The 27,987-nt window shown below is 37.9% G+C and overlaps 4 protein-coding genes across 7 annotated transcripts in view; 2 read left to right on the forward strand and 2 right to left on the reverse strand.

Moving 5' to 3' along the window:
* Positions 1–289: 289 nt before the first annotated feature.
* On the reverse strand, positions 290–1,485 carry LOC124952429 (inosine triphosphate pyrophosphatase). The gene is made up of 2 exons (XM_047502301.1): positions 1,155–1,485; positions 290–891 (listed from the first exon to the last, which is right to left on the reverse strand). The coding sequence occupies exon 2, from the start codon at positions 888–890 to the stop codon at positions 324–326; it is 567 nt and encodes a 188-aa protein (XP_047358257.1). The 5' UTR covers position 891; positions 1,155–1,485; the 3' UTR covers positions 290–323.
* A 138-nt stretch (positions 1,486–1,623) lies between these two features.
* On the reverse strand, positions 1,624–6,737 carry LOC124952401 (dosage compensation regulator). Of its 2 annotated transcripts, XM_047502229.1 has the most exons (9): positions 6,514–6,737; positions 5,937–6,438; positions 5,426–5,472; positions 5,065–5,306; positions 3,325–4,981; positions 2,882–3,249; positions 2,492–2,761; positions 2,188–2,433; positions 1,624–2,100 (listed from the first exon to the last, which is right to left on the reverse strand). In XM_047502229.1, the coding sequence occupies exons 1-9, from the start codon at positions 6,590–6,592 to the stop codon at positions 1,783–1,785; spliced, it is 3,729 nt and encodes a 1,242-aa protein (XP_047358185.1). In that variant the 5' UTR covers positions 6,593–6,737; the 3' UTR covers positions 1,624–1,782. The 2 variants fall into 2 exon arrangements, with proteins under 2 accessions (XP_047358185.1, XP_047358193.1); XM_047502237.1 differs by lacking the exons at positions 5,937–6,438; positions 6,514–6,737 and adding an exon at positions 5,594–5,916.
* Positions 6,738–6,877: 140 nt separating this feature from the next.
* Positions 6,878–8,977, forward strand: LOC124952425 (probable deoxyhypusine synthase). Its single transcript, XM_047502289.1, has 7 exons — positions 6,878–7,365; positions 7,461–7,735; positions 7,862–8,080; positions 8,151–8,343; positions 8,449–8,552; positions 8,612–8,737; positions 8,842–8,977. The coding sequence occupies exons 1-7, from the start codon at positions 7,257–7,259 to the stop codon at positions 8,938–8,940; spliced, it is 1,125 nt and encodes a 374-aa protein (XP_047358245.1). The 5' UTR covers positions 6,878–7,256; the 3' UTR covers positions 8,941–8,977.
* A 313-nt stretch (positions 8,978–9,290) lies between these two features.
* The window catches only part of LOC124952413 (ecdysone-induced protein 78C), a 78,310-nt gene continuing 59,613 nt past the window's right edge, over positions 9,291–27,987 (forward strand). The window contains exons 1-3 of one of the 3 annotated variants that reach the window (XM_047502261.1): positions 9,794–9,849; positions 12,316–12,398; positions 20,474–22,573. In XM_047502261.1, coding sequence (XP_047358217.1) covers positions 22,291–22,573 — 283 coding nt within the window. In that variant the 5' untranslated portion in view covers positions 9,794–9,849; positions 12,316–12,398; positions 20,474–22,290. Of the gene's footprint in view, positions 9,850–12,315; positions 12,399–17,275; positions 17,584–20,473; positions 22,574–27,987 lie in introns of those variants that run through there. The other 2 variants (XM_047502272.1, XM_047502252.1) reach the window with 2 other exon arrangements.

The following is a 27,987-nucleotide window of genomic DNA, read 5'->3' on the forward strand; positions in this document are numbered from 1 at the left end:
TTTGAAAATATGATTAAATTTTTAATTTTATTGCATCATTCGATGTTTTAATATAAAAATGAATACATTATACAAAGTTACATTTTACAAAGTTAAATATCTAAGATACAATTTATGCTAAAGCTTCTTTATTTGTACAACTTTATTTTTTCATTATTATCATTGATTATGCGATGTTCTATAAAAGGAAGATGAATTCTAAATATCTTACGATCTACATAAATAACATATATTGTTTATATATTGTATTTTATTTCAAGATGAATAATAATAATAATAATAATAATAATAATAATAATAATATATTTTGTTTATTAATGGATTTAAGATTGATTTACAAAGTAAGCTTTTAATTTTTCTAAAGCTTTGCTACGATGCGAGATTTGATTTTTAATTTGCTTAGGTAATTCGGCGTATGTTTGATCATAATTTAAAGGTTGGAAACAAGGATCCCAGCCAAAATCTCTTGGGCCTCGTGGATCGACGATGGTACCTAAAACTCTACCTTGAAAAAGAAATACTTCACTGTTATCTTCATCTTCGCAATAAGCAAATGTACAAACAGCCTCAGCACTTTTGTCCTCCCAACCATGAAGCATTTTATATAATCCCTCAGGTCCTAATTTTTCTAAGAACCATTTTATATACGGCCCTGGAAGTCCTTTCATCGCATTAAAGCAGAGACAAGTATCCTCAATGATTACCGGACCCTTAACGATCTTGGCTGCTGCGCGACATTTATTCCGACAAATATCATCGATCTCACCTTGATATTCTGGAAGATCTATCTTTTTGCTCGTTATCTCACGAGGAAAACTTTTTCCCAATATGGCGATAAATTCTTCCAACTTTTTAACATTTCCCGTGACGAAAACAATCGGTTTGGCCATTCTACAAAAAAAAAAAAAAAAAAAACTCACTTTTTACATAGATCATGTTAGATATTTCAAGCGTTTAAAAGTTTAAAAATTTGCGCGCGCTTTTCATCGAGAACACGTGACACGTAAATTGAGACAAAAACGAGTCGATTAACTTGCCACGAAAGAAAAGAAAAGGGAAATTTGTAAAGTAAAATTAATTATATAATCTTTCAATATAAAAAAAATCCGATGAATGAAAGTTCGAAAATATAGATAAATATTTACATTACTTACATTAATAATTATCTATATTGTTGGGCGAGTTACACGTAAACACTGATATCTACAAGGAGGCCATATTGTTTCGAATCATGGTTACCACACTCTTAAACGTAAAAAATCGAGTTGAAATATTTCGAGTCACGATTAATCGAGGTAAATATATTGTGAACTTTGTCTTTTTATTTAATCTATTAATTAAAAGTATTTTTAACGTCAATATTTTTTCTTTTTTCTTCCTTTTGTAAATATTGCACTTTGCACAGCTGGATAATATTTCTGAATATTTCATGTATTATCGTTGTTTGTTATAATCAACGTATAAATAAGAAATATTTCAAATAACATTGGACTATGATTCTTTTCTTTTTTTCTTCGTGCGAATTTTATTGTATTTGAAGTTTTATTACAATATTAATTAAAGTAGTATATCCAACATCAGAATAATGACAGCAATAAAGGAAATACATCGTGCATACATAAATCAATTATCATTGGTTAATCTATTATACTGAATGCAATAAACAAGTTATTTTGATAAGTATTGACAAATACTTGTCCTTTTGTTCTTTAACATTCGTTTATACGTGAAAAATGAAATTATATGAAACATTAAATTACATCAATTCTACTATTATAATAATTAATATCTTCCACGAAATCTTCCTCTAACGCTACCCCAACTTGTTACGGCGCCTCTTCCAAATCGACCAACCATTCCAAATCCACTGGTATATCCACTAGAATTACCACCAAAATTATTTCCTCTATAACTTCCTGAGGGTCTACGAAAACCACCATTTCCTCGCATCATTTTCAATGGAGTTGCTTCATCTCTAGTAAAAGTGGTAGTAGTGTGACCTCTCGGTGATCTGCGCGATTGAAATCCACTGCTACTGATTTGATCTAACTCGTATCTACATGCATTCATACCACAGAGCGATTTGATAACATTTAAAACCTATAAATAAAAGAGACAATCATTTTCATTAAATAATGTTATATTTTTGAGACGTTCTCTCTGACGTATTAAATAAAATTCATCAACCTTTTGTTCTACCGAGCTCAAATCTAAAATCGTTTCTGGATCTTTAGCAGCTCTTATAACGAGACTTTCCAAGGCAGGTCTTAATGCAACAATAGCAGCAGCATGTTGTGGATTCATATCTAAATTAATCCAATTGTCCAATTTTACCAAACCATCTACATATTCCACCTTTCGAGATCCAAATAATAACAAATGAATCGGAGATACCATAGTCATTTGTTTACAAGAGACAGCTCTTGTACGTATCTAAAAGTGTTTACTTCGTTAGAACGACCAATTAAATTTTTAATAAAATTTGATTTACCTTTTCTCCAAATACAAAAAATGGGAACGGAAAGTTTTGTTCGAAGTTACTACAATTAACGGATGTCTTATGAATAAGAGCAGCTTTTGATTCGGTTGTAAGAACTTTGCGTTTTTCTTTGTGATAACAAACGTTCGGATAAAGTCCCATACATAACAAAGCGGTGATCGTATCGAGTTGAACGTCAGCACCCGATTGATAATTTAATAGATTTGGACAGAGGGTTTCTTCTGGGAATCCAGCGCTTTGTAAAAGAGCTTGTAATTGATTCTGTATAATAGGGAAAAAAAAAAAAAAAAAAAAAAAAAAAAAAGAAGAAAAAAAAAAGAATTAAAAACTTTGAAATTGACCCAAAGACATATTAATGTACAATGTTTTTGTTCAACATACTTTTGCTTCCCATGTTACTCTTAAAGTAGGTAAACTTAAATTCTTCGAGTCGCAAAATGCTTGTTCTGCGTATTCACCAGAAGCTCTAACATCTTCCCATGCTTGAAAAGCATGTAACATAGCTACATGATCACTATATCTTGCACCTGCAAACCATTTTTGTTGCGTGGTAAGTCGTCTAACGTCAGGAGCCATATTATATACTTCAGGGAATGTAGTACTATTTGCAGCCATCGTTGAAAGTGCATCTCCAACTCGAAACATGCATCCCAAAATCATCATTTTTCCTAATCTTGGCTCTATTGGTAAGCGAGCTAAAATCTTCCCGAGAGGAGTCAATTCATCGTTTTTGTCCAAGCATTTCATTTCTACAATAAGGAGATATAGATTTAGAAAGAAAAGAAAAAAGAATTCATAAACAAAGTGATTAAATGTTTCATTACCTCTCAGTACAACTTCAGCTTCGATTACAGCATCTATGGGTGGTGGTTCAATAGCTTTCGATAAAAATTTACCAATACTGCCTAATCTTAATAATTTAATACTCAATGCTAATTCATGCAATGGGGTTCTAAACATTTCTGGAGTCATATGTTCGTCCATTCTATTATATCTTGCCCTTGAGCAAAGATGAAAACAAAATCCTGGTCTGACACGGCCCGCACGTCCTTTACGTTGTTCTAGATTTGTTTTGCTTGCCCATACGGTAGCATAATTAGTCATATTATTATGAGAAGTAAACAATTTCATTTTGGCTTTGCACGAGTCTATTACATAGACTACATCATTAATTGTTATAGAAGTTTCTGCAATATTTGTAGCCAATATTATTTTCGTTACCCCGGAAGGTACAGGATCAAATACTTTTCTTTGATCTTCCCTTGGTAATTGCGAATGCAACGGAATAACAATATAACTCATCCCACCAAAAATGGGATGTTGTTGCAAGTGTTTCATCAATGCAAATATCAAATTCCAGCCAGGTAAAAAGATCAAAACTGCACCAAGAATACCTTGTCCTTTAATATATTGCAATAAAGATTCTATCAATTCGAAACTTATTTCTTTCTCTGTGAGTTGTGCCATGGCATTTTTCGTTTGAATAGAATAATCAGGACTGATAACTTTATTTAAATTTTCTTCGGGTTCTCCGTCCGATGGTAGATCATCTGAATCACGATTTTTACGTTTCTTCAAATCCATGGGTGGAACAAAATTGGTCAATTGTATGCAATCCTCTAAGAAATACTGTTGAACGGGAAATGATCTTCCAGGAATTTCAATTACTGGACAATTATTGAAATATTCACTAAATAGCGTAGTATCAATTGTAGCCGACATAAGAATAATTCTTAGATCAGGATACATGTGTATCATATCGCGTAAAACTACCATGATGAAGTCGGAATTAACATCTCTTTCATGAATTTCGTCAACAATTACATGCGACACGCCTCGAAGTCCTCCTTCTAATTTTCTCAAGAGTACACCGACAGTGCAGAACATTATAGCTCCATAGGGCCTAGGCAAGCATGATTCAAAACGTACGGAATAACCGACCGATTGTCCCAAACTTTCGCATCTTTCAGCTGCGACACGATCCGCCACAGATACTGCCGAAATTCGTCTAGGTTGAGTAATAGCAATGCTGCATAATGCACCTTGACCCGATGCAATATAATCGTCCAAAATGAACTGACAAACTTGAGTTGTCTTTCCACAGCCTGTGTTTCCACGAATGATAATGACTGGATTATCATTAATAGAATTCATAATTTCATTTTTCTTTATAAAGACTGGTAATGTTGATCTCTCTTTTATGCTACTTAATACTTTAGAATCTTGTTGCAGTCTTTCTCGTTGCTCACGCATTAATTCCTCTGATAATCTATCCAAAGACATTGTTGCCATAGGGCCTTCATCAATGTTACATCCAGTCCATGGATTCCAATTTTGTTGTGGTGGAGACCAACTAACTACACCCGCAGGTTGTGGCACAGACGATATGAAATCATCTAGAATTTGATTTGTTAATAAAGAGACTCCCATGCTCGGTTGAGAATGTGAAGAAGTATGTTGCGTTGGATTTTTTTTTAAATTCTACAATAACAAACAAATTAAATTAATATAATTTTATTATTAATTAATAATTATACCGAAGAATGATCTCGGTTATATCATACCTCTGTGTGCTTAACTTCGATCGGCTTTATTTCCAAGCTTCTCAATAGATCATGAATTTGAGATTCCAGTTCTGGAGATATTTTAACTGGATAAGGTTTTATTTGTTCTGCATCTTTATTTTTTTTTAAAGTACCACTAAATGCTTCAATGACACCAAGATGATATAATTGTCGAACAATAGACAAGGCACAACTTTTTGATGCAGTTTGTTTGTTAGATCCTGTCTCACGGCCAGTAACATCTGAAATTTTCATTATTATTATGAATAACGAAAATTTATTTCATATTTAATTATAAATATAAAAAATTAATAAATATATATATATATATATATATATATATATATATATATATACTTACTTCGTCCAAGTTGTTTCACATAAAATGTCATCTCTGCCATGAAACTCCTTGAAAAGATATTCTTTATGTAAAATATATAATACATATCTAAAGAAAAAGTATTCTAAATATTTTTATTACAAGCAATAAATTTGAGTAAGGTTGTTATGCAAATTATTGAAAACTTACCATTTGAAATTACCCAAGACCACTTTGGAATACGATGGATCACATTTTATGAAGTATTTGCACCAAAACCATTATTGAATCGTTTCAATAAAAGTTTTGGTTATACCATCACCTGCCATCTGTGCACAAGAGAGTTTTATATTTTCCTCTTGTACCAGCTTTAGAGATAACTTTAATTATGTAATCCAAAATGGCCTTGATCATGTTCAAATGGTATAAAATACATTAAATCCATATTGGGATGTAATTAAACTTGGTTTCTAAGCAGGATTTTGGATATTATCAGAGCACCAGAGGTCCAATCCAACTTGAAACTAAAGGGCTCTGATGGGATGTTTCATACCTCGTATGATCTGGACCCACTGGGGTATATTTATAATCTGCATTAATTTTGTTAGTTTGCATAAACTGATGCAGTTTTGATTTAGCATTTTCTATAGTCCAATTTCCATGAATTCCAGAATTGACATCAACGTCCTCCGCGTCTTCTACCTTCTTTTGATCGGCCAACCTATCTATGTAAGTATAGTTACTCTGACCATGTTCGTTATAAGGTCGATATGCTTGGCCTATATCATTAGGGCCCATTCCATCTTGAAAAACTGATTTTATTGGAGTTAAAGGCTCCAATTTGATATTATCTGGCCCTAATACTGGTGGCATTATATTAGATGTATCTTTAGGAACATCATTTTGATTGACATGTCCTGCACGAACTAAATAATTAACATAATCTCTAGCTGCATTTCCTTGAGCATCTTTTTTATTAGTAGAATTGCCTGCACCAACATAATCGAATCCTGGTACACGTAATTCGCAAAGAAAACGTTGTCTATGCTTTGGCCCTGTAAAAGATTGACTAACGAAATCTCCCGTTAACTACGATAAGCACCAGTATGTGCAAAAATGGTAGTACTTACCTGTTGGCCTTACATCAAATTGTGGATCTTTCCCGTTTTTTCCACACCATTGGTGAAAAAAAGATTTTATATCGCCCATTTCTATATATTATCTTTTCTTATTAAAGTAGATAAAAAGTATTATTGAGCTATTATATTATCAAATTTCTGTTTCTTCCTTAGCAAATTTTACATCAATAAAATTATCTAGAACGTGTGGCTTTGAAGAGATGGTATAACAAGTAAATGCGACGCAGTTAGATTGCATGAAGCGCCATCTTGTGATTCAATATCGTTTCATAATAAAAAATATTTCTCGTTAACGTGAATGATAATAATAATAATAATAATAAAAAATATATAATTTCTATGTTTATAATTTTTCAACAAGTAGAAAAAATCGATAATGCCAAATAAACTTTTATTATTTCAAACGAATTATTTTAAGTGTTAGCTGATTGGTCAATCGACATTTTTGATCATAGAAAATACGTTACGTTAAATACATTGGAAATGTACTTGTATATTTATGTGATTATTTAATTTTTAATAATACAATAATCAACTATTGTAAAATTATTAATTATTTTATATATATATATATATGTATACGTACATTTTTCACATTCCTGAATATAATTAAAAAGAAATATGACGAAGAGAAATAATGACGCTTATTAAGTAAGGTTATTTCACATGTTGTATATGTAACCTTGTGAAGAATATTTATTCTATTTCATTTATAAGTAAAAATTATTATAAGAATGAATAACATAAAAGAAAATGATACTAAAGATAAAGTACCACAACTTGTTAAAGATGCTGTGTTGGTTCACAGTTCTCCACTTCCAAGTGGTACACCAACAGTAAAAGGTATCTTCTCTTATATATTAAAGTTTTTGTAAATAAAAATGTAAATGAAAAATTTCAAAAAAGAAAAAGAATTATATCCTGTTTATATTCTTCAGGATATGATTGGAATCATGGAATCAATTATCATTCACTTTTTGAGTCATATAAACATTCTGGTTTTCAAGCAACGAATTTTGGATTGGCTGTAAATGAAATTAAACGTATGTTGGCTGCAAGAATTATACCTCTTAAAGAGGATCAGATCGACGAATTAGAAGATGATGAATTTATTAAAAGAAAATCATCGTGTACTATATTCTTAGGATATACATCTAATATGTCTTCTTGTGGTGTTAGGGAAACTATAAGATTCCTTGTGCAGCATAAAATGGTCAGTTCTTGAATATATATATATATATATATATATATATATATATATATATATATATATGTATATATGTATTGTAATTATGTCTTATATTTTATCAATTGAATTCAGCCAATTTATTGCTTTTAGGTTGATTGTATAGTTACAACAGCAGGTGGAATAGAAGAAGATTTTATTAAATGCTTAGCACCAACTTATATCGGTGATTTTCACTTAGACGGAAAACATCTTAGAGAAATTGGAATTAATCGAATAGGGAATCTGTTAGTTCCTAATGATAATTATTGTATTTTTGAAGATTGGGTAACGCCAATATTAGATTCTATGTTAACCGAACAGAAGGAACAAGTATAAAATTGATCTTACAATATTTTATTATTTTATTTTATTTTAGTTCTTATTATAATTTATTTTACAGGGTATTCTATGGACTCCATCTAAAATAATAACAAGATTAGGTGAAGAAATTAATAACGAAGAATCAATATATTATTGGGCAGCAAAGAATAAAATTCCAGTTTTCAGTCCAGCTTTAACAGATGGCAGTTTGGGTGATATGATGTATTTTCATTCTTTTAGAAATCCAGGATTAGTAGTAGACATAATCTCAGGTAAATGTCCTTTTTTTTTTTACTTTTTTTTTTTTTTTTTTTTTTTTTTTTTAAGACAGGAACAAGTTTTAAAAATAATTAACATCATTATTATTATACGTTTAGATCTGAGACGTTTAAATACAATGGCTATGAAAGCAATCAACAGTGGAATGATTATAGTAGGAGGTGGTGTTGTAAAACATCATATTTGTAATGCAAATTTAATGGTAAGTAAAAAGAAAATTATTCACAGCAGTATATTATGTAATACTATGTTCTATTCCAGAGAAATGGTGCTGACTATGCTGTTTTTATAAACACATCTTCAGAATACGATGGTAGCGATAGTGGAGCTCGTCCAGACGAGGCGATCTCATGGGGTAAAATTCGAAAAGATGCGACCCCGGTAAAAGTAAGAGAATATCATCTGATGCAAAGAAAAGAAAAAAGAACGAAAAAAAGGAAAAGAAAAGGACAAAATGATCGATCACATATTTACATTTCTTTTTCTTTCAGATTTATGCTGAGGCAACTTTGATATTTCCACTTTTAGTAGGTGAAACTTTTGCAAGGCATTATCATTCTTCCAAAGAGAAAACTGTATCCGATGTTTAATGAATAAACGATGTCTTTCTCCTCCACTAATACACAATGTAATCTTACATATCATTGTTATTTATTAATAACGCGATCTCATTATTACGCGATTGAATAACTTTCAAATAAAATCACGAAGTCGCGTGAAAAAAAAAAAAAAAAAAAAGGGAAAATAATTTAATTGTCATACCAATATCATCGTTCCTTATCCCATTATAAAGGAGCCTGTAAACTTTTTTGCCTTTCATTTAATTGCTTTTTTTTTTCTTTTTTTTTTTTTTTTTTTATAAAACATCGAATTTTCTTAATTTCGTAATACGATATTATTTATATATTTACCATTAACGTATTCTTTGATTTCAGGAAAAGGGTAGAAGAGAATTCTCGAATGAAGGACGCCTGCGCGTTGCGAATGTTTCCTGCATGGCAGGTGTGTGAGGCGCAGGTTTGCAGGCGCTCGGTAGTAAACCAAAACGGTGGGGGTAACATCATTTGTCAGTTGTTTCCCGTAAGCCCGCGCTCGCGGACGGGCGTGAAACCAACCCCCAACCCCCTCTCATCGCAATCCCCCAAAACTTTATGGTTTCTGTTCTCCACGGAATTGTACGTCGAGCGATCGACGAGCCTGACGGATTGGCGATCCTCGGCTCATCATCATCATCATCATCGTTGTCGTCGTCGTCGTCGTCGTCGTCGTCGTCGTCGTTGTCGTTGTCGTTGTCGTTGTCGTCGTCGTCGTCGTCGTCGTCGTCGTCGTCGTCGTCGTCGTCGCAACCGTCCTTCTTCAGGTTCCTTAGTTCCATTGGAATTGTATCGAGCGCGATCGTCGGTATGAACAATGATGGACGTGGAGGAGACCAATACTGCCTCCACCGCGAGTTCCTCACCAAGACCTTCCAGTCCTTCGGCAGATTCCACTTTTATCAGGTGAGAATGTAAACGTTTGAATCATTCAAAAAATATAATAAAAAATTGTCATCGCATTCTTTTCCAGCTAACATTATGGATATTATCTATAATATACGATATCGTCAAGTTTTATTTGATCTTTCATCGGAGTATAAATAATATGTATGGTTGAAAGAAGTTTTATATATGTTTTGTATAAGTTTCTGAAAGTTCTTGGAAAAGTTTACCAGTAAGATGAATATGTATATATCTATATACGATACTAACGTTCTACTGTTCGATGAGATGCTGTATCTTGTAACAAGTAATGATAGCAAATTAGCATCGTCGTACTACTTTATCTAGAAGGTCGAGTAAATATTTCTAGCTATAAGTTGAAAATTTTATTATGTAGCCGATACTTCCTCATTATTAACGCGAATATGATAGATTCGTGAAAGTTTGTAACTTTTGCTTGCTTGGGTATGCACATACGGCCTTCAAAAGTCACCCTTGCCGGGACATTGTCGCGAGTAGTCAGCTTCGTCGTAGAGTCTCTGGCCGTTTGTAAAGACAAGCGTACCTGCATCGACACATTTAATAATGTAAACTTTAAGAGCATCGTGCCTTAAGCCAACCTCCGACCACATTTTCCATTCCAACAATTTAAAAATGTAAGCCACGAATACGGCTTCAACGGAAACGATTTTTCCGTGAAAAAGTTTAAATTTCGTTTTTTCTTTTCTTTTTTTTTTTTCCCCTTTTTTTTTGCCCCTCCCCCTTTGGTTCTTTCCTTAACAAACTCCAAAAATAGAAAATTAAGATCGTGAGCGTCGATTTTTATTCACTCCATGCACTTTTTATCGTAATTAAAATTTATCAATATCTTCGATCGAAGATAGACATTTTTAAAAGTTAAAGATCTCCTCATAAACGAATAGTCAAATCCTACATAATTTTCAAAGATTTTTTTTCATTAGATGAACGAATCCGGAGTGAGGTACTAGAAAGTTAAATATTTATCAAATTTCATTTACGTCGATTTAATGAAAATGGAGCAGTTCCATACGATGAAATAGATATTTAAGATATCAAAGATATTTGTGGAAAGCTCGATATATCGATTTATTTCTTTCTCTTTATAGCGTTTATTTTTTATGCATTTGTTTAGAAAATTATTTCTTTTCTTTTCTTTTTTTTTTTTTTTTTTTTTTTTTTTTTTTTTTCTAATTTTGATAATCGATTTCCAATGATCACCACGACGATTTCACAATTATTATCTTTCCAATTTAAATTTCATTCGAATGTAAGCTGTCATTATCGACATTATAATCGCACGTATGAAATATCCAATCGATAAGTTTGTACGACCTTTAAGTAAATAGAAATTGCGAAGAGATTTCCAGAACGTTTAAGAAGGTATTGCGAGTGATTGGAACCTTTAGAGGAAGATATTTTCGGGCGACCCAATTCGTTCCACCTATTCGAAGGTAATAATTATCGATGGTACTCGGAATAGCGCGGACGATTCGCAGAGTAATCGATGTCTTCTGCCATCGTTGGTCAGAGGAAAATGGTTCTAACGTTTATCCGATATTTTATTTTTTCAAGAAAAAATTTTCCGATTGAATAAATCTCATTTTTCTTTCAACAATTTTTCTTTCTCTTCTTTTTCTTCTTTTTCTTTTTTTTTTTTTTTTTTTCTTTTTTTCTCGTTTCGAAAGAACTCTCGAAATCCACATCCCGTATGAATTATTATTCATTCATTACGTTTCGCACGTGGTATTTATAACGATCGTTGAGATACATAGATAAATAGACAGAGAAAGAGAGTTAAAGAAAATCCAGAGAAAAGTATTTTTTTCCTTTTTGAAAGCGTAGCTCGTATTTAAACGTTAAATCTCAACGATGAAAAAAGGCTCAAAACTGAAAACCATTCTCGGTGGTTAAATTGGCACGAAGAGAGTAGGTAATTGTGAAAGCGCGGTAATTGAATCGCGCGTATAGAAGCGACCGCGAGTAAAGCAACTCGTTCGTTCATTCAAAGACGTCCGATGTTATATATTTAGGATGCATTTCAGTGGTTCATAAGCTGATCGATAGCGCATCGGCTTGCATTGATGTTCATTTAATACGTTAATTCATTATCACCTTCGAAAATATATAGTTCCTTTATAGGAGACATTGATTAGTCGTCAAATTCACATATAGAATCTTCATGTTTCATCATGAATCTTTATTACTTTGTGATTCGAAACGAAGGGAATACGAAAAGTAGGTCGAATTCGTTTCTTATTATCCTTTTTTTACAGTTCCTCAGCCAAGACCGTGACCAATAAAAATCGAGAAGGACATCTGCGATGGCAACGTGTTACAATGTCCTTGTATATATATATAGTTTCAAACTTCTGACTCGACAACTATCGTTCCCTTATACTTGGACCACTTTTGGGGCTACGTTCTTCTACTTTACCGTTGAATACATAATGCATGTTTCTATTTCAGCGTGAAGAGGGAGCCGAGCACGGAAGAACCGAGCAGCCCTCTCGAGGCCACGAGTCCTGGTTCTATCCTGCGCAACAACAACGGTGAGTCCCTTCTCCATTAAACTAATACTCTTTCGAATCTACGAGCGATCCGATATCGGGACTATTTCGATTCCCAGGGCAACCGAGTTACGGTAGAGAAGCTTTCTTTCTCTTTCATTCAGTATGAACTGCAAATATATCAAAAGTTACGTTTCAACTAAAGTATTGTAACGCTTGATGAAAGTATGAATTACTTTTTCTTTTTCTTCATTATGATCCTTCAAAGTGTTTTAAATCGAATATTAGATATTAATTAACAACGATTATCTCTTCTTCATTTTTTTCTTCTTTTTTTTTTTTTTTTTTATTATCAATTCTGCAAATTTTTTCTTTATCATCTTTTCGTTCGACTCAACTGAGAATGAACGTAGTCGAGTATGATACGCTTACGACAATAAGAGAAAGGAAAGATAGGGAACAAGAAAAAAAAAGAAAAAACAAAAAAACAAAAAGAAGAAGAAAAGAGGAACACTTAAAGAAATTGACGATCCTAAAGGAATCTATTAACGTCGAGTAGAAAGAAAATCTCTTTTCCGGCAGATTAAGCGCATTCGAGAAAGTACAAATGAAACGGGGGTATTGAATATTGCGAATGGATAATTCTTTATATTTCGCGTGAAGTTAATTCGAAGTTGTTGTCGTTTATAAAAGAATCGAACGGAAGAGCATACTTCTCGTCCTACTACGAGAAGAAAAAAACAATTTCGGCCAGGGTCGTACGAACGTAAACGCGCATTCGCGTATTCCTGCGCGCACGAGCATGTTCGCGAACGCGTTTACTTAACATCGTGTTACCAGTGGTAGTAGTGGTGGTGGTGATGGTGGTGGTGGTGGTGGTGGTGGCGGTGGTGGCGGTGATGGTAGTGGTGGTGGTGAGCGCTTCCGGATGCGACCTAGTTTCTTTCGTTCCAGCATGGACTTTAAATCTGACATTAATCTAAATCCCATCGCGTCCGTCGTTTCTCTCTCTATCCTCACCGATAAAGCTCTTGGAGTTACCTTTCCAAGAGAACTACGGAGAAATGAGAACCACTGAGCGCGACCCAGGTGGGATGAGGCTCCAGCTGTAGCCGGTGTTGGATCGATTCAAAAGCGGCAGCAAAGCGCCCCACCCTATTATGTGTTTTCTTCAACCCCCTCCTATCTACTCCGTTTTCCTACTCTTCCCCTGTATTCTCTCTCTCCCTCTCTCTTTCTCTTCTTTCTCCTTCCCGCGTTAAACTAGCACCCTTTCGTCCAACCCCCTTCGTGTAAACTATCTCCCTCTCTTCTTCCCTCTTTCTCTCTATCGCTGGTTCCTTCTCTCTTTTTCTTTCTCTGTCTGACTTTCTTTACTTTCTCTCTTTCTCTCTCTCTCTCTCTCTCTCTCTCTTTCGTTCTTTTCTTCTTCCTTTCTTTCTTTCTTTCTTTCTTTCTTTCTTTCTTTCTTTCTTTCTTTCTTTAGTTTACATCAGAACGATTTATGGCGAACCGGAAGATCCTCGAGACCGGAAGTACCGTGCGAGCCCTGCCGCTTCTTCATAATTGAATTTTATCGCTTTCCGTGTGTCTATGTGTGCTCTCCTTTTTTCTCTTTCCACGCAACGCTGGCAGTTTTATGGTCGTAATACTTTTCCACGACCCTGTTCGAGGATACAGCTACTAGCGTCATGCTCGAGAAACGCTACGTCACGTGGGCATTTTTTTCTTTTCCTTTTCTTTTTTTTTTCTTTTTCTTTTTCTTTTTCTTTCTTTTCCTTTCTTTTCTTTTCATTTTTTTTTTCGTGGTTCCTAAGTTTCGGGGATAAAAAATCATTCGTCGCTTTGGTAGCCTCGAAAAATTATTTCTTGCATGTTTCATGGACAGGAGGAAGCATAATTTTTACTTGATATATTATGTCCACGTTCTCTGAGAAAACGTTGATATTATTCGCGAAGAAAATATTGAAACGTGAGATAACTTGTTTTTTCAACGAACTAACAGAGCTATTATCTTTCGTTTCTCGAATAAAATCGGAACGATCTTGCAATGTGTTTTTTTTTTTCTTTTTTCTTTTTTTTTTATCATTCCCTATCTGGATAGATATGTACATATTTTTATTTTCTTTCGTCCATGAAATAGCATCGCGATATCATTGAAATCGGGAAAGCCTTTCTTTATAAACATCGATCGGATAGGAACGTCGATGTTGGCCCGTCAATGAAGAAAAATTGTGATCGAAGTTGAAGCGATCAAAGCAAATGCTTTCAAAGTGTTCTAGGATTTTCCTCATCGCGTTGTGCGAGCCTTGCAAGTAAAGTATCGAGAAAGTATCGACGCGTCGATCCATCATACGGAGAATAAAAACTAACGAAAGTAACGAGCACACTGCGAGGAAATGCAATAAAGCAATATGTCTACAATAGAATCATAGAGTTATGAAATCATAGAGTTATGAAAGATTGGTGGACTTGGAAAAAAAAAAAAGAAGAAACAAAAAAAGAAAAAGATGAGAAAAAGAAAAGAGAAAGCATTCTTTTTTAATTTCATAATTCATGGAAAAATAATTCCCTAATAATAATAAATCTTTTTATTAATCATTCGTCATTCGAATTGAAAGATTTTCATCTAATGCCAGCGTTTGTATAACTATTGACGAAATAATAAAGAAACATTAAAGAAATTCAACGAGAATCGAATTAACGATTAAACGAAGCGACAAAATCGTTAGATGCGTATTCGTCGTACATATGATCGATGTCTCAGCGAAATGGTGGTAGCGTGAAAATTTCGTAAAGGCTAATATACGAATGCTCGAATGGAAAAGGTGTTTATATAATAGCGGAACAGAATAAAAGTTTAAAGACTCGTCACAAACCCGTGCAAGGCGAAAGCTCGTTTGCGAGTAGCAGCAGTTCGCATAATGTAACGCAAGTAGAGACCAAGTAGATCTGTATATATAGGTACGTGCGCGGTTATGCGCGCGCGCGCGCGAACATGAGCGCGAGCGCGCGGATGTAACCGGTTTCCCCGGTTCATTACACCGAGTCGCGCATCTCCTTTCCCGACAAGTGTATACGCCGTGTGCCCACCGTGTGCCCACCGTGTGCAGTCGACAGTCTTACACGGCAACTTCATCCCTTTCTCGTAAAACGCTCGTTGTCGCTCCTACCGGCCATCTTCGATCCTACTTCGGTACTCGATCAGAAAACGCGTTACTCTTTATCGAAGATAAGTCGTTGAACCGATTGAAAGAATCTTTGCCTTCGTGGATAAGATCGTAGGAAATCCTTTATACGATCGATCCTTACCTGATTGATCCTCAATCCAATAATCAATGAGAGATAATACTTTTTCAACCATTAGCTTTGATATTTTATAATTTTTTTTTTTCGACCATTGATCTATTACTCATCATAATTTTCATAAGTTAACAAATATCTCTTTCTATTCTTGTTTCTTTCTGTTTGTCTCCCTTTCTCTCTTTCTCCCCCCCTCCCTCCCTCTCTCTCTCTCTCTCTCTCTCTCTCTTCGGCCTTACGAAGATGAGCGGCATAAAGTGCCGGTACAAATTCTGTTTTAGCAACGGGTCGAACGCGGCCGGCCTGCCGTCCGTTCGGTTCTCCTGGCGCTTCTCTCTCTCTCTCTCTCTCTCTCTCTTTCTCTTTCTCTCTCCCTCCCTCTCTCTCTCTCTCTCTCTCTCTCTCTCTCTCTCTCTCTCTCTCTCTCTCTCTCTCTCTATCCGGCGAGAGGTCAATGAACCGCGCGGCTCGCTGGCGAACCTAGTTGGTCCACTCGTTTCCCCCACCATCGAGAGAAGTCCACCGCGATCCTTCCCCCACTATTCTGTAGAGCGGGAGTCGGTCCACGTTTACTCCCCACCGGTTGGCGATCCGACCGACGTCGGCGTCGTCGACGTCGTTGTTGCTGCCGTCGACGACGACGCTGACGACGTTGACGACGACGACGACAACGACGCTGACGACGCTGACGACGACGACGACGACGACGACGACGACGACGACGTGGTTTCTCCCCTCTTTCTCCTCCTCGCTCTTTCTTTCTCTTTCTCACTTGGGGACGGGATCACTCGTCCACCTCCAGGACTCACCTCCGACCCGTTCGCTCGATTCTCCCTCTCCCTCTTTCTCTCCCTTCTCCTCCTCGACGAAGCTCGACGATGCCTCCTCGACGACGGTCTACGAGTCGGCCGAGTCGCGCGATGCCGTAACACGTACGGCGGTACGCTGCTTTTACTTACCTCACAGGTAAGCCCTCAAGAAGGAAGGGGGGAGGGAAAGAGAGAGAGAGAGAGAGAGAGAGATAGAAAGAGGGGAGGGAAGGTACTTTGAGAAGGAGGTAAAGGAGGAGGAGGTGGAGGAGAAAGACAGGGAGAGAAGTCGCTCTCTCGGTACTCGCGCGATACGAAGGAGAGGCGAGTCGCCGGCCCGTACGTTACACACACCGTGTGTGCCGTGACTCGCGACAAACGCACGTGATCGCGAGAGGGCACCGAGAGGGCTCCTCTCTCTCGCGAGTCCTTAATTCTCTCTTTCTTCCAAAACGCTCTTTCCCGTTCGAATCCCAACGAGGGATTCTCTCGCGCGTGTACCTTTTTCTCTCTCTCTCCTTGTATACACCGCGTTTACGCACACGCGACGCGATGAAATCGTTCGGTGATCGAAGACGCAATCGCCATTCCGAGACATCGACGATCAACGAAGATCGAAGCTCTTTCTTCGTCGCGTGCCGATCACGTTAAGGATATTATTTCGATTTTGGATAGTGGAAAAGAGAATCGATAGAAGAGAGAGAGAGAGAGAGAGGGAGAGAGAGAGAGAGAGGAAAAGAGAAAAAGAGGGACAGATATATATATAGATATATATATATATATATATATATATATATATATATATATATATATATAGAGAGAGAGAGAGAGAGAGAGAGGGAGAGAGAGGATAAATAGAAAAAAAATAGACGAAGAGTGATATTGTGGCAGGTGTGAATGAAGCTTTAAGCGGAACCAGTCACGCTTCACGATTCTCGAGCGCTCCTCTTCGTCCTCGTCCTCTCTCTCTTCGCGAACCGTGCATCGTGCCATCGTCCTGTTATCCTGCCGAGCCTAAGGACGGCCGCGCGCGCGCGTCCTCGCTCTACGCGAGATCGGAGGATCGTTGTTCGTCCTCTGGATGCACGGAGAATTAACGGTGACGTCTACGACAGGTAAATCTAGCCGAAAACTTCTTCTTCTTCTACGACTACTAGTACTACTACTTTTACTTCTACTAGTACTATTACTACTACTCCTACTAGTACTACTACTACTAATACTACTACTATGCATCACCTCCTCTTCTTCCTCTTCCTCGTTCTCGTCGTCGTCCTCTTCCTCCTCCTCCTCCTCCTCTTCCTCCTTCTCTTATTATTCTTTCACGATTCTCACCTACCAATCGCGAATCGACGTGTTTGTTCTTAGGTCATTCTCCCGTACAAGTTACGAGAGTTCGTTGCGCTCTCCTTCGCGATCGACGCGTTAGAATCCCGATTCTATTTCTAAAAGTAGTAGGGATATTCGATTATTGAACGATCGATCGTGCTTTGCATCATGATACTTCCTAAAAGTTAAGAGTTATGCCTAGATGACAGTCATTATATTACGACGATCCTAATATAAAAAATAATTTGTTTGCTCGTATTAGTACGAGATAATATTTCTCAATTTATGTATATCCCCTTCTGTTATTATTTTATGCATATCCTTTCGTAATACTATTCTCGATAAGAAGCACGTGGCCCTCGTGTATACGAATCTTGGTATATATCACATCGTTCGTGAAACTAACGTTATAATTCGTAGTCACCAAGAGAGAGAGAGAGAGAGAGAGAGAGAGAGAGAGAGAGAGAGAGAGAGAGAGAGAGAAAGACGACGGCAGCTTCGATTTTGATAACCGGAGGAGCAAGGTGAACGCACTGAGTTGTGACGCGGATGGAACGCGGAAACCGGGCACAGGCGTTGTGCGAGACAAATGACCATCGTCTGCCAGGCCGCGAAAGCGCCGCTCGGATGAGCCTCTCTTAAAACCGTCCTCCTACTTTAAACTGGTCAACTTTGCGAATTTCCTTGGATATTATATGTTACCACTCTATCTAGCGGAGTAACATTTGTTTCTTCTTCTTCTTCTTCGTACATAAAGAAGAAACGATCTTAGTTCACGGTCCACCTCTTCCCTACGTCTCTTTTTCTCCTCCTCCTCCTCCTCATCCTCCTTCTTTACAGACAACTTATATAGGCCTTCGTGTATAGGTATACCTATCGTATTTTCACCGTCGGGCCAAACGGTGAGTCAGCCTGGCGAATAAATCATCACCAGATCGGCCGTTTCGTCGTCACGGTCCATCGTGCTTAGGTACGATTCCCTTTGCGATATAAATCGATTTCCATCTTGGCACTTCTCCTACAAAAATCCTTTCGATTCAAGCGTCGTCTCTTATCGGTGCCGCGATCGTCGATTTATTTCGTCGCAATATCGGGTACCGTATTTTCAACTTAGAAACGATCACGTTTTACCCTACGAATACGTGATAAATGTTACGAGTAAATCTTTATTCGAATAAGTAACTAAATAAAAATTTATCTGATCCGAACGACATCTACCTTTGTATTTAACTCAATCAAATTTATCATCGATCTCTATCCTTCGATCTTTTAATATACATATGTATATCGCGTCTCTATCTACGTGTATAGTATGTATCATTCTCGCTAGAGAATCACGGCGAGGTGTATCGTTAGAAAATTAAGAATATGGGTAAAGAAAATTACAACGAACGAAGAGAACAGAGAGAGAGAGAGAGAGAGAGAGAGAGAGAGAGAGAGAAAGGGAAGGAGTTAGTGAAAAAAGAGGGGCTTACGAGTGGTGAGAAAAAGGGGCATCGCGAACGAAGAGACATAAAGAGAGATAGAGATACAGAGACAGAGAGAGAAAGAGAGAGAAAGAGTATGTCGGTGAGGGATTCGGGGAGGTGGAAAGACGCACAGGTGAGAGGGAGAGGACAAAGGAGGTGGATAGGGGAGAAAGGTAGGAAGGAGAGAAGGGGGGGGGCATGGCGTAAATGTTGGCGAAGGGAGGGGCTGCAAGTCGCGAGGAAGGAGGGACGAGCCAAGAGGAAGTCAACGTCCGAAGATTACGGCAATGACATTCGCTTTTTCTCATTCTCCTCCTCGTCTTTCTCTCGCGCTTCTTCGTTGTCCACCTCTCTCTCTCTCTCTCTCTCTTTCTCTCTCTCTCTCTCTCTTTCTCTTTCTCTCTCTTTCTATCTCGCTGTCTTTCTGTCTTCTTTTATCTTTTTTCTCTTTTTTCTCTGTACGTCCTTATATCTTTTTCGTTCGAATTTTGCCAATCTTTTCCCGTTTTTTTTTTCCTAGCGTTCTCCACGCGACCCTGCCGTTCTTCCCTTATTTCGTTTCGTCTCTTTTACGATCCTTTCGTCCATTCCTCTCTCTCTCTCTCTCTCTCTTTTTCTATTCGCGCGTTACGCGGACGGACACACAAGAGAGAAAAAAAATCTTCCGCGTTCGCTCGAGACTTCTCGATGGTGGAAAGACGGACGCTTTCGCGTTCGCTGGAATCCGATAAACGATCGTTTGCTTTACGATCGGTCGAGCTGTCGTGAGCGAACGTGCGATAGTAAATTTCATGTTGAATAAAAGTGCGTGTATATGTGTGTCCGTGTGCCTAACGTGTGTTATTCTTTGTTTAACTGTGTGTGTGTGTGTGTGGGTGTGGGTGTGTGTGTGTGTGTATGTATGTATGTGCACGCGCGTTAGTGTATGCATACGTGGGAGAAAGAGAGAAAACCGAATGCGAATGGAGTACGAGCTAAAATACACGTCTCTTTTTCCGATAACTCGAGGACACGTTCTTCTTTTATCCTCCTACCCCATTTTTCTTTTCCACACATTTCATTGTAGAAATCAATCAATCAATCAATCGATCAATCATTTTTCTGATTCTTCATTTTTCCAAATAACGCGATTTACTTTCTTCCTTTCGATTTTCTGCTTTTTTGCCCTTAGTTTCTGATTTTCTTTTCGTTTTGATTTTACTTTCAGCAATGGATCGCACGCAATGGCGGCACCGGCAGTCGACAGATGAAACTCGGCGAAAAAGGCCGCAGTTCTTGCGTTACAAGAAAAGAGTTCTCTCGGAAGAGAGGAACGAAGAGTGAAGGGTGGGAGAGAAGTGAGAGAGAAAGAAAGAGAAAGAGAGAAAGAAAGAGAGAGAGAGGTGGTTTTTAAGAAGTGGAAGGAGAAGAAACGGAAGGAGAAGGAAACTAAACGCGAACGGGCTATTACATACAGAAGCGATCGTTTCCGATCTCGAAAATAATGGGTTGAACCCTCGCGTCGTTAAATTCGCAAGAGAAAAAAAAGAAAGGAAGAGAGAGAGAGAGAGAGAGAGAGAGAGAGAGAGAGTGAAAGAGAGAGAGAGAGAGAGAGAGAGACAGAGCGAGAGAAAACTAGAGGCTCGTTCATCGACCAAGAGGATGATGATCGCGACAAAATGGTCCCGAGCGAAGATGATGCCGAGCGTCGTAAAAAGCGTCCCTAGCAACGTCGTTTTATGGATCTATGCGATATAAAAAGATATATATATATACATATATGTATATATGTATATATATATATATATATAATATATACGTAGATCTATACGAGTAAATAATTGCATATGTATATATATGTATATATATATATACATATACATATATGTATATATATATATGCATATGCATACACACTCTTATGGACATACAACAAGAGAGAGCGAGAGAGGAAAGAGTGAGAGAGAGAGAGAGAGAGAGAGAGAGAGAGAGAGAGAGAAACCCCTCCCCCATCGTTTTTGAATGATGTGATGTGTTGGTGACAAGTGTGGATTTTTTCGTTTTGTTTTTAATTTCCCTGTTAAACAAACCATCAATGTGATCGCAGAGATCATTAACACGTACGAAATAAAAAAAGAGTAAAAGAAAAAGATAAGAAATATCGCAGGAGATCATAACGAGTCGATAAAAGTATATCGAAGTTAGCTCATATAGAAATTGACTCTCGTGTGATTTCTCCGAACGGAGCGATTTCTTTATTTATTTATTTCTTACAATTGTTTATCGAACGAACGAAGGAACGTGCGCGCTCGACTTCCTCGTTCGTAAAATCCCGGAACTCGGATCCATCTTCGATATATATCTTCGTCGAATCATCGAGAATGTTCGTCGAACTTTGTCATCCCAATCTACGATTTCGATTTTGATACGATTTTACGTTACGTTTTGTTTTGTTTTTGTTTTCTTTCTTTCTTTCTTTTTTCTTTTTTTTTTTTTTTTCTTTTTTCTTTCTCTTTTCTTCTTTCCATTCGCTCGCGTATTTGGGAGGGTTTTACGTGGACAACAAAGACGAGACACGAAGTCGAATCGTCTACGATTCAAGTGACCGAAGGGGGGGACCTTAAATTTCCATCTCGACGATATGAAGAGGAAGGATCGTACGAGGAAGAGAGAAGGATTGTCAGGAATTGTATACTTTGAGATAGTTTTTTCGAAGAGGATATAAAATCCTGTCGCCTTTGGTAAAGTGTTCCTTCCTTTTCAAAAGGAATAAATATACTGAAAAGAAAAGGAAACAGAAGAAGTAAACTGGGAAAGAGAGGGACTAGAACGTAAACGTTGACGTTCGAGATAAGTCGAGGATAAAACGAAAGAAGGAGAGAGAAAAAGAGAAAAAGAGAAAGAGAGAGAGAGAGAGAGAGAGAGAGAGAAAGAAAAAGTCGCTATAGTCTTTGTCGAGAGTGCCGCGAGAACGCGAATGGTGAGCGACGTGCCCGTTAGCGAGGTGTACCATCGCCGGGCAGCATCATCAGTTTCCTTCGTACAATGGACGTTTTCAAAATCGACCAGTCCCTGAGCGCGGGTCTGGGTAGCGCCCCGGCGCCGGACACGCTCACTCCGGAAGTGTCCTTCGATGCCGGTAGCGAGTTCAATTTAAGCTTCTTCGACGGTCCAGAGGAGAACAGCACTCAAGGATTCAGCGATCCTGGATCAGTTGGGAGTGCGAGTGCCTCACCACCTCCTGGTACACCAGGAACCATCGCTGCTAATCCACCGAACGCCGCGCTACCGATAGTCCAGGTGCCTTCAGGCATCGTCATTAAGCAAGGTTTGTTTCATTTCTTTCAATAATTTATCCTTTTTGTATATATATATATTTTTTTTTTTAATTAACAACAACAACAACAACAACAACAACAACAAGAACAACAACAAGAACAACAAGAACAACATGTGGAAAGATCGGCAACCTTTTTGCGTTTGAATCATCATTCTTTTCTCTCTTGAACATATTAATCGAAGACCACCGCCCTTTTATACGTAGCTTTTATACATATATCTATCTATCTATCTATTTACATACATACATACATACATACATACATACATACATAAGTTTTATTTATAGATATTATATATAATACATAGAAGCAACTCCGTTTGTATCTTTTAAGCGCGGAAAAACTCGTACCAAGCTCTTTTTTCCGTAAAAGGTTATGATAGAAATGTGTGCGAGAAAGGTCGGAAGCGTATCGCGGCGTCCATAATCTCTTGGATACGCGCGGCCGCTCTCGCATCGTCGCCCGTACGTACCCTGCACGATTTCTCTTTCGATCGACCTATCCACCTTCTCTCCTCTCTTTCATTGTCTCCGCGAACGGACAAGCCGTGCCATCCTCGAGTATTCTCTCCTCTTATTCTATCTTCTCCGTGGATCGAGCTACTACAACCTTGTCTCTCTCTCTCTTCTCTCTCTTTCCCTCTCTCTCCCTCTCTCTCTCTCTATTTGCAAATAGAGCGTCGACTGACATTTCGCTTCGTCTTCTCTCTTTTCTCTCTCCCCACTTTGTACCGTCTCTCTCTCTCTCTCTCTCTCTCTCTCTCTCTCTCTCTCTCTCTCTCTCTTTATACGCTTACGCGAACCACATTCGCGGAAAATCTCTAAAAGCGTTTGAATTTATTACTACGATGAGCAAAGCACTAATACTAACATTTTTATTAGAGGTACAGATTTTATTTTTTTATTCTTTAATCAAAGCTTTGAATTTCGTCATTACTATGATTATATTAAGCGTTATAATAATAAATATCGAGATCGATCAAAATTGATCCTTAACCATCACGTGAAATTAAAAGTTCGATAGTGATTTTTGCGAGCACTCTGCAAATGTCGATGCGTATGTATACGACCGATCAAATTATACAGTCTCACGAAAGATAGCCTTCGGGTAGATTCGATTGATAGAGTCCGAAATCCTTAGTTTGAATTTCAAGTTTGGACAGTTTTCTTTGGGAGGCGGGCAGGGAGGGCAGGGGAAGGAAGTGGCGAAGGGGAATCAAGGTCCTCGTAACTTAGGAGTTTTTTTTTTTTTTTTGTTTTTGTAACATCGTATTCGAGTGTCAAGAATAACATACTTAACTGTACCTCGATGTTATACCTAATGCAAAACGATATGTCTACTCTGGGGTGGATGATCGATGATTTAAATCGATTCACAAGATCGAATCGAGTCGATATCACTCTGGAGAAGTAGTTTCGTTCGTACAACTTGGACGCGAGTCGACGAGTCAGCCGAGTCCGTCTCAGGTCACGATTTTATCGTCTATAACAATCGTAAAAGCAAGAATCTCGTGCCCGGAGTAGAACTTTCCTATTCGATCTGCGACGAGTATCGTGACTCGAGCAGAAAAGAAAATTTTATTATAAGAGGAGAAACGAGAGCTTTTGATAAAGCTCTCGGAGGAAGCTCTCGTAAAAATTCATTTCGTTTAGCTGGGAACGTCCATTTAGATTATTGCACCGTGACGAAAAAAAAAAAAAAAAAAAAAGAAAAGAAAAGAAATAGAAAGAAAAAAAGAAAAAGGAAAAAAGAAAAACTTCTTTCCTGGTGAAAAAAAAAAAAAGAAAAAGTTTCGAAAGACGAACTTAGGATGGGTATCACGAGACAGAAAGTTTTTGAATAAGTCGATGTTATCACGTCGATGAAAATGGTTACACATGTACGTCTAACTAACTTGGTGACCGAGCAATTTGTTCGAAGTCAAGGATTGGCACTGATCCGTTGGTCATTGACAGTGACAGTGGCAGAACGAGGCCAGCAACGTCGAGATGCCCCGACGACAATGCTAGCTAAGCGTTGCTCGTACTAAACTAAACCGACCGATTTCTTAACTCTTTAACGTTAATTTTTATATATCCCGATCATTTTCACTCTCATTTCTATTTTCATGATAAAACGTTTAGAAATATTTTTTCGTTAAATTACGTAACATCAAACGAGTAGATCGATCGATCGGACAATTATATACACCGTGCAATATTTATTTTCATTCATTCGTTGACGCTAAATAAATCGATATAATTAATATTCTATGTATATAAGTAATCAATAATTATCCTTTGTATTATTCTTCTCGTTCGATGGTCAGTAATAAAATATCATCGATGCAAGGAATGCAAGATAGTAAGGGACGAGAAGTTAACTTCATCGCTCGAACGTGAAGTTGACGATGATAGTCTGCAGCGATTGGCGTCCTCTTCGTGTCACGTAAAACGTCTTCCTGGAACGAAGGCCACGAGAAAGTTCGTGCCGCTGGTTCAGTGCCACGGTCACGCTACGTGCGTGGCATCGACACCGACGAAAGTAAACTAAATCCAAAGGATTACGCAATCCCGTTTTAAAAGTCATCGGACGTGTCTTCGAATGTCTCTCGCCTTCGCCTTTTCCGATTCTTTCACTCTTCTCTCTCTCTCGCTCTCTCTCTCTCTCGCGCGCGCTCTCTCTCTCTCTCTCCGTCATTCTAAATACAGGTTCTAAACTAAAGAAGTTATTCTTACATTTTCTTTCAACGTTAAAACGTTGAATTAGAAAAGAATTCTTTCGTTACAGTTGGCTTCTATACTTCTTTATCAAGTTCGAATTTAATCAATCACCGTGTTCTACACCGTGTTCAACGTAATTCGATTATTAGAAATAAGGTTAATCTTTCTTAAGAGAACCAATTTCGTAAAGTTTTTCAAGTAAAGCTTTCTCGTAATCACCGAAGATAAATAGATCGTTCGATCGCGATAACGTAATAATAACCGATCGATATATCCTTCTTGGCGAAGCTAATCAACCGATGCCGATCGTAATGATGTCTAGTTCGGAGAAATAATTAATTGTATCCTAACCGATAATTGCTTCAGGGTATATGGATTCTGGTAGCTTTCCTCCGGAAGTTGCTTGTTGTATGTATCGTACCATACGTACATCGCTTTCGACGCCTCGAAGCGTCTGCATTGTTCAAAGTCACCGAGGACGAATGTTCGATGCAATTCGATACATACGAGAGTAACGTAAGAGCTTACGTTATGGTTTAAGATCAATGAATACGAGTTTCGCGATAAGGATGGACGGAATAATAATTTGATACTCGGTGAAATGAAAAAATATTCTATCTCTTTCATTTTCGAGTTTATAAATGTCTATAGATATATAACGTATGGATATGACAATTAGTATATATTCGGTGAAAAGTGTATTATTTCGTGATATGCGTTTAGTTACGTACCTGAAACGAATAACGAAGAGAGAAAAGATAAGAGTGATGGAACGTAGCTCGTGTATTAACGCAAGGATATATATTCCTTGTACTGGCAAAAAGTGATGCGGTATTCCATTATCCTCTTCGGCACGATGCAAAACCGGTCGAAATGATTGGATTTTTATTTCTCGTCTTTTTCCTCTCTTTCTCTCTCTTGCCTTCTTTTCTACCTGGCTTCTTCGTTTCTCTTCGCACAAGAGGATCGCATACGATGAGTTTGGCGAGAAGAGAGAGAAAAAGAAAGAGGGAAAGAGAGCGAGAGAGAGAGAGAGAGAGAGAGAGAGAGAGTTTCACAAGCACATACACAAAGAGTACGCAAGTGCGTCCGCGTGAATCTACGTATGTGAACGTGTCTCTTCGAGTGTGCGCGAGCGCGTTGCGTTACTGTGTGACTCATCCAGGTACATTGCACCCGGCTACCGCGTCCGGTACACAATCTCTAGCCTCTACATACATATATATATATATATATATATATATATATATACTTTCGTTCGATATATACTTATATATTATATATCGTATATATATTATAGGTATACTTACGCATAGACCTACATATATATATATATATATATGTACTTTGATCTAGCACATGTTCGTCATTTTCCGATTTCGCAGATAAACACTTCCGTGTTATTGAATATTCAACCTAACAATAAGAGTCTGTAATTTTCTACTCGAAAATCAGTCGATATATAAAGCTTTTTCCATTAGAATTTTACGTAGATCCCTTAACGTAGATCTTTCTACGAGGAGCCGCCATTAATGCTTTTCACTGTATTTCCCAACGCACGGACACGTGTTCGCCTGAAGTAACGGCCTTCTCACTGAAATTTATGAATCCATCTCAGCTGTTTCCTACGAGTAAGAAGCACTGTATTTACTTCTTCAAGCACGATGGTACTCTATTAAATAACGCAATTATGAATCACTTTTATTTCTTTGTTACTACTCATCGTACATACCCACATAGACACAAATACACATACGCGCGCGCGCGCACACACACACACACATACACATGCATACACATACAACACACTCTTTCCCTTCAATCTCTTTCACAACATTTTCGGATTACCAATTCTCCATAGTTACTCCATCGAAGTAGTCACGGATGTTACCAGTCAGACAGTCTTTTTGGGAAGATGATCGTCGAGGTTGTTGTCGGTCGATCTGCTTCCACCTCTTAAAATTCTTCCTCGGGAAGAGAAAATCAAGCCGTGTCGAGAAGTTCTCGACACTCTTCGAGATGCTAGTGCTGGAAATCGCGTGTGAATTATTAACAGTCGGCGAGGCGTGCGGTAAATACTTCACGCGATTCGTCTTTGTCGCTCCTTAGACGTTCGGTCCACTCCTTCCGCTGTGTATTTCCTTCTCGCTTAATCCCTCTCTTGGCATCTCTCTCTCTCTCTCTCTCTCTCTTTTATCGTTGATTTCAGTCACTCCACCGGTGTGCGTCCATACCTACGCCTTCTCTCTCTCTCTCTCTCTCTCTCTCTCTCTCTCTCTCTCTTATCGTTTCTCTTTCGCTCGTACAAATCTCTCCATCTCGCTCGCACCCCAAGAGCAATGAACTCTCGGGTAGGGTATATCATCAGCGAAGTGATGCTACCAACGAACGCTCGTGTATGTCCCTATATATGCGCGCGAAGGAGTGCGTATGCGCTCACTCTACTATGCTTTCATCTATTTTCGCGTACGCATCTTTCCATGTGTACTTATCTGTTGTGTATATTATATGTCTATGTCTCTATGTGTCTATGTCCTCTGTGTCTGTGTGTGCGCGCGCGCGCACGGGCACGCCCGTGAACGCGTGTGTATATGTGTCTGGTGCGTATGTATGCGCGAGTGTATATAGCTGATACCACGCGAGCGAACTTCAAGCGTGCTTTCTCGCTCTTGTCGCTTCCATTGCGAACGTAAGCCGCA

Source organism: Vespa velutina, chromosome 1 (assembly GCF_912470025.1).
Source record: "Vespa velutina chromosome 1, iVesVel2.1, whole genome shotgun sequence".
NCBI lineage: Eukaryota > Metazoa > Arthropoda > Insecta > Hymenoptera > Vespidae > Vespa > Vespa velutina.

What these genes read in the sequence shown, in the direction of transcription:
- LOC124952429 (XM_047502301.1), bottom strand. Translation starts at nt 890, where the DNA reads ATGGCCAAACCGATTGTTTTCGTCACGGGAAATGTTAAAAAGTTGGAA.
- LOC124952401 (XM_047502229.1), bottom strand. Translation starts at nt 6,592, where the DNA reads ATGGGCGATATAAAATCTTTTTTTCACCAATGGTGTGGAAAAAACGGG. An exon ending in ATTTGATGTAAGGCCAACAG is followed by an intron (nt 6,439 to 6,513) that starts GTAAGTACTACC and finishes AATCTTTTACAG; the next exon opens with GGCCAAAGCATAGACAACGT. An exon ending in TTTTTGTATTTGGAGAAAAG is followed by an intron (nt 2,434 to 2,491) that starts GTAAATCAAATT and finishes AAACACTTTTAG; the next exon opens with ATACGTACAAGAGCTGTCTC.
- LOC124952425 (XM_047502289.1), top strand. Translation starts at nt 7,257, where the DNA reads ATGAATAACATAAAAGAAAATGATACTAAAGATAAAGTACCACAACTT. An exon ending in TGGTACACCAACAGTAAAAG is followed by an intron (nt 7,366 to 7,460) that starts GTATCTTCTCTT and finishes TATATTCTTCAG; the next exon opens with GATATGATTGGAATCATGGA. An exon ending in TAACCGAACAGAAGGAACAA is followed by an intron (nt 8,081 to 8,150) that starts GTATAAAATTGA and finishes TTTATTTTACAG; the next exon opens with GGTATTCTATGGACTCCATC.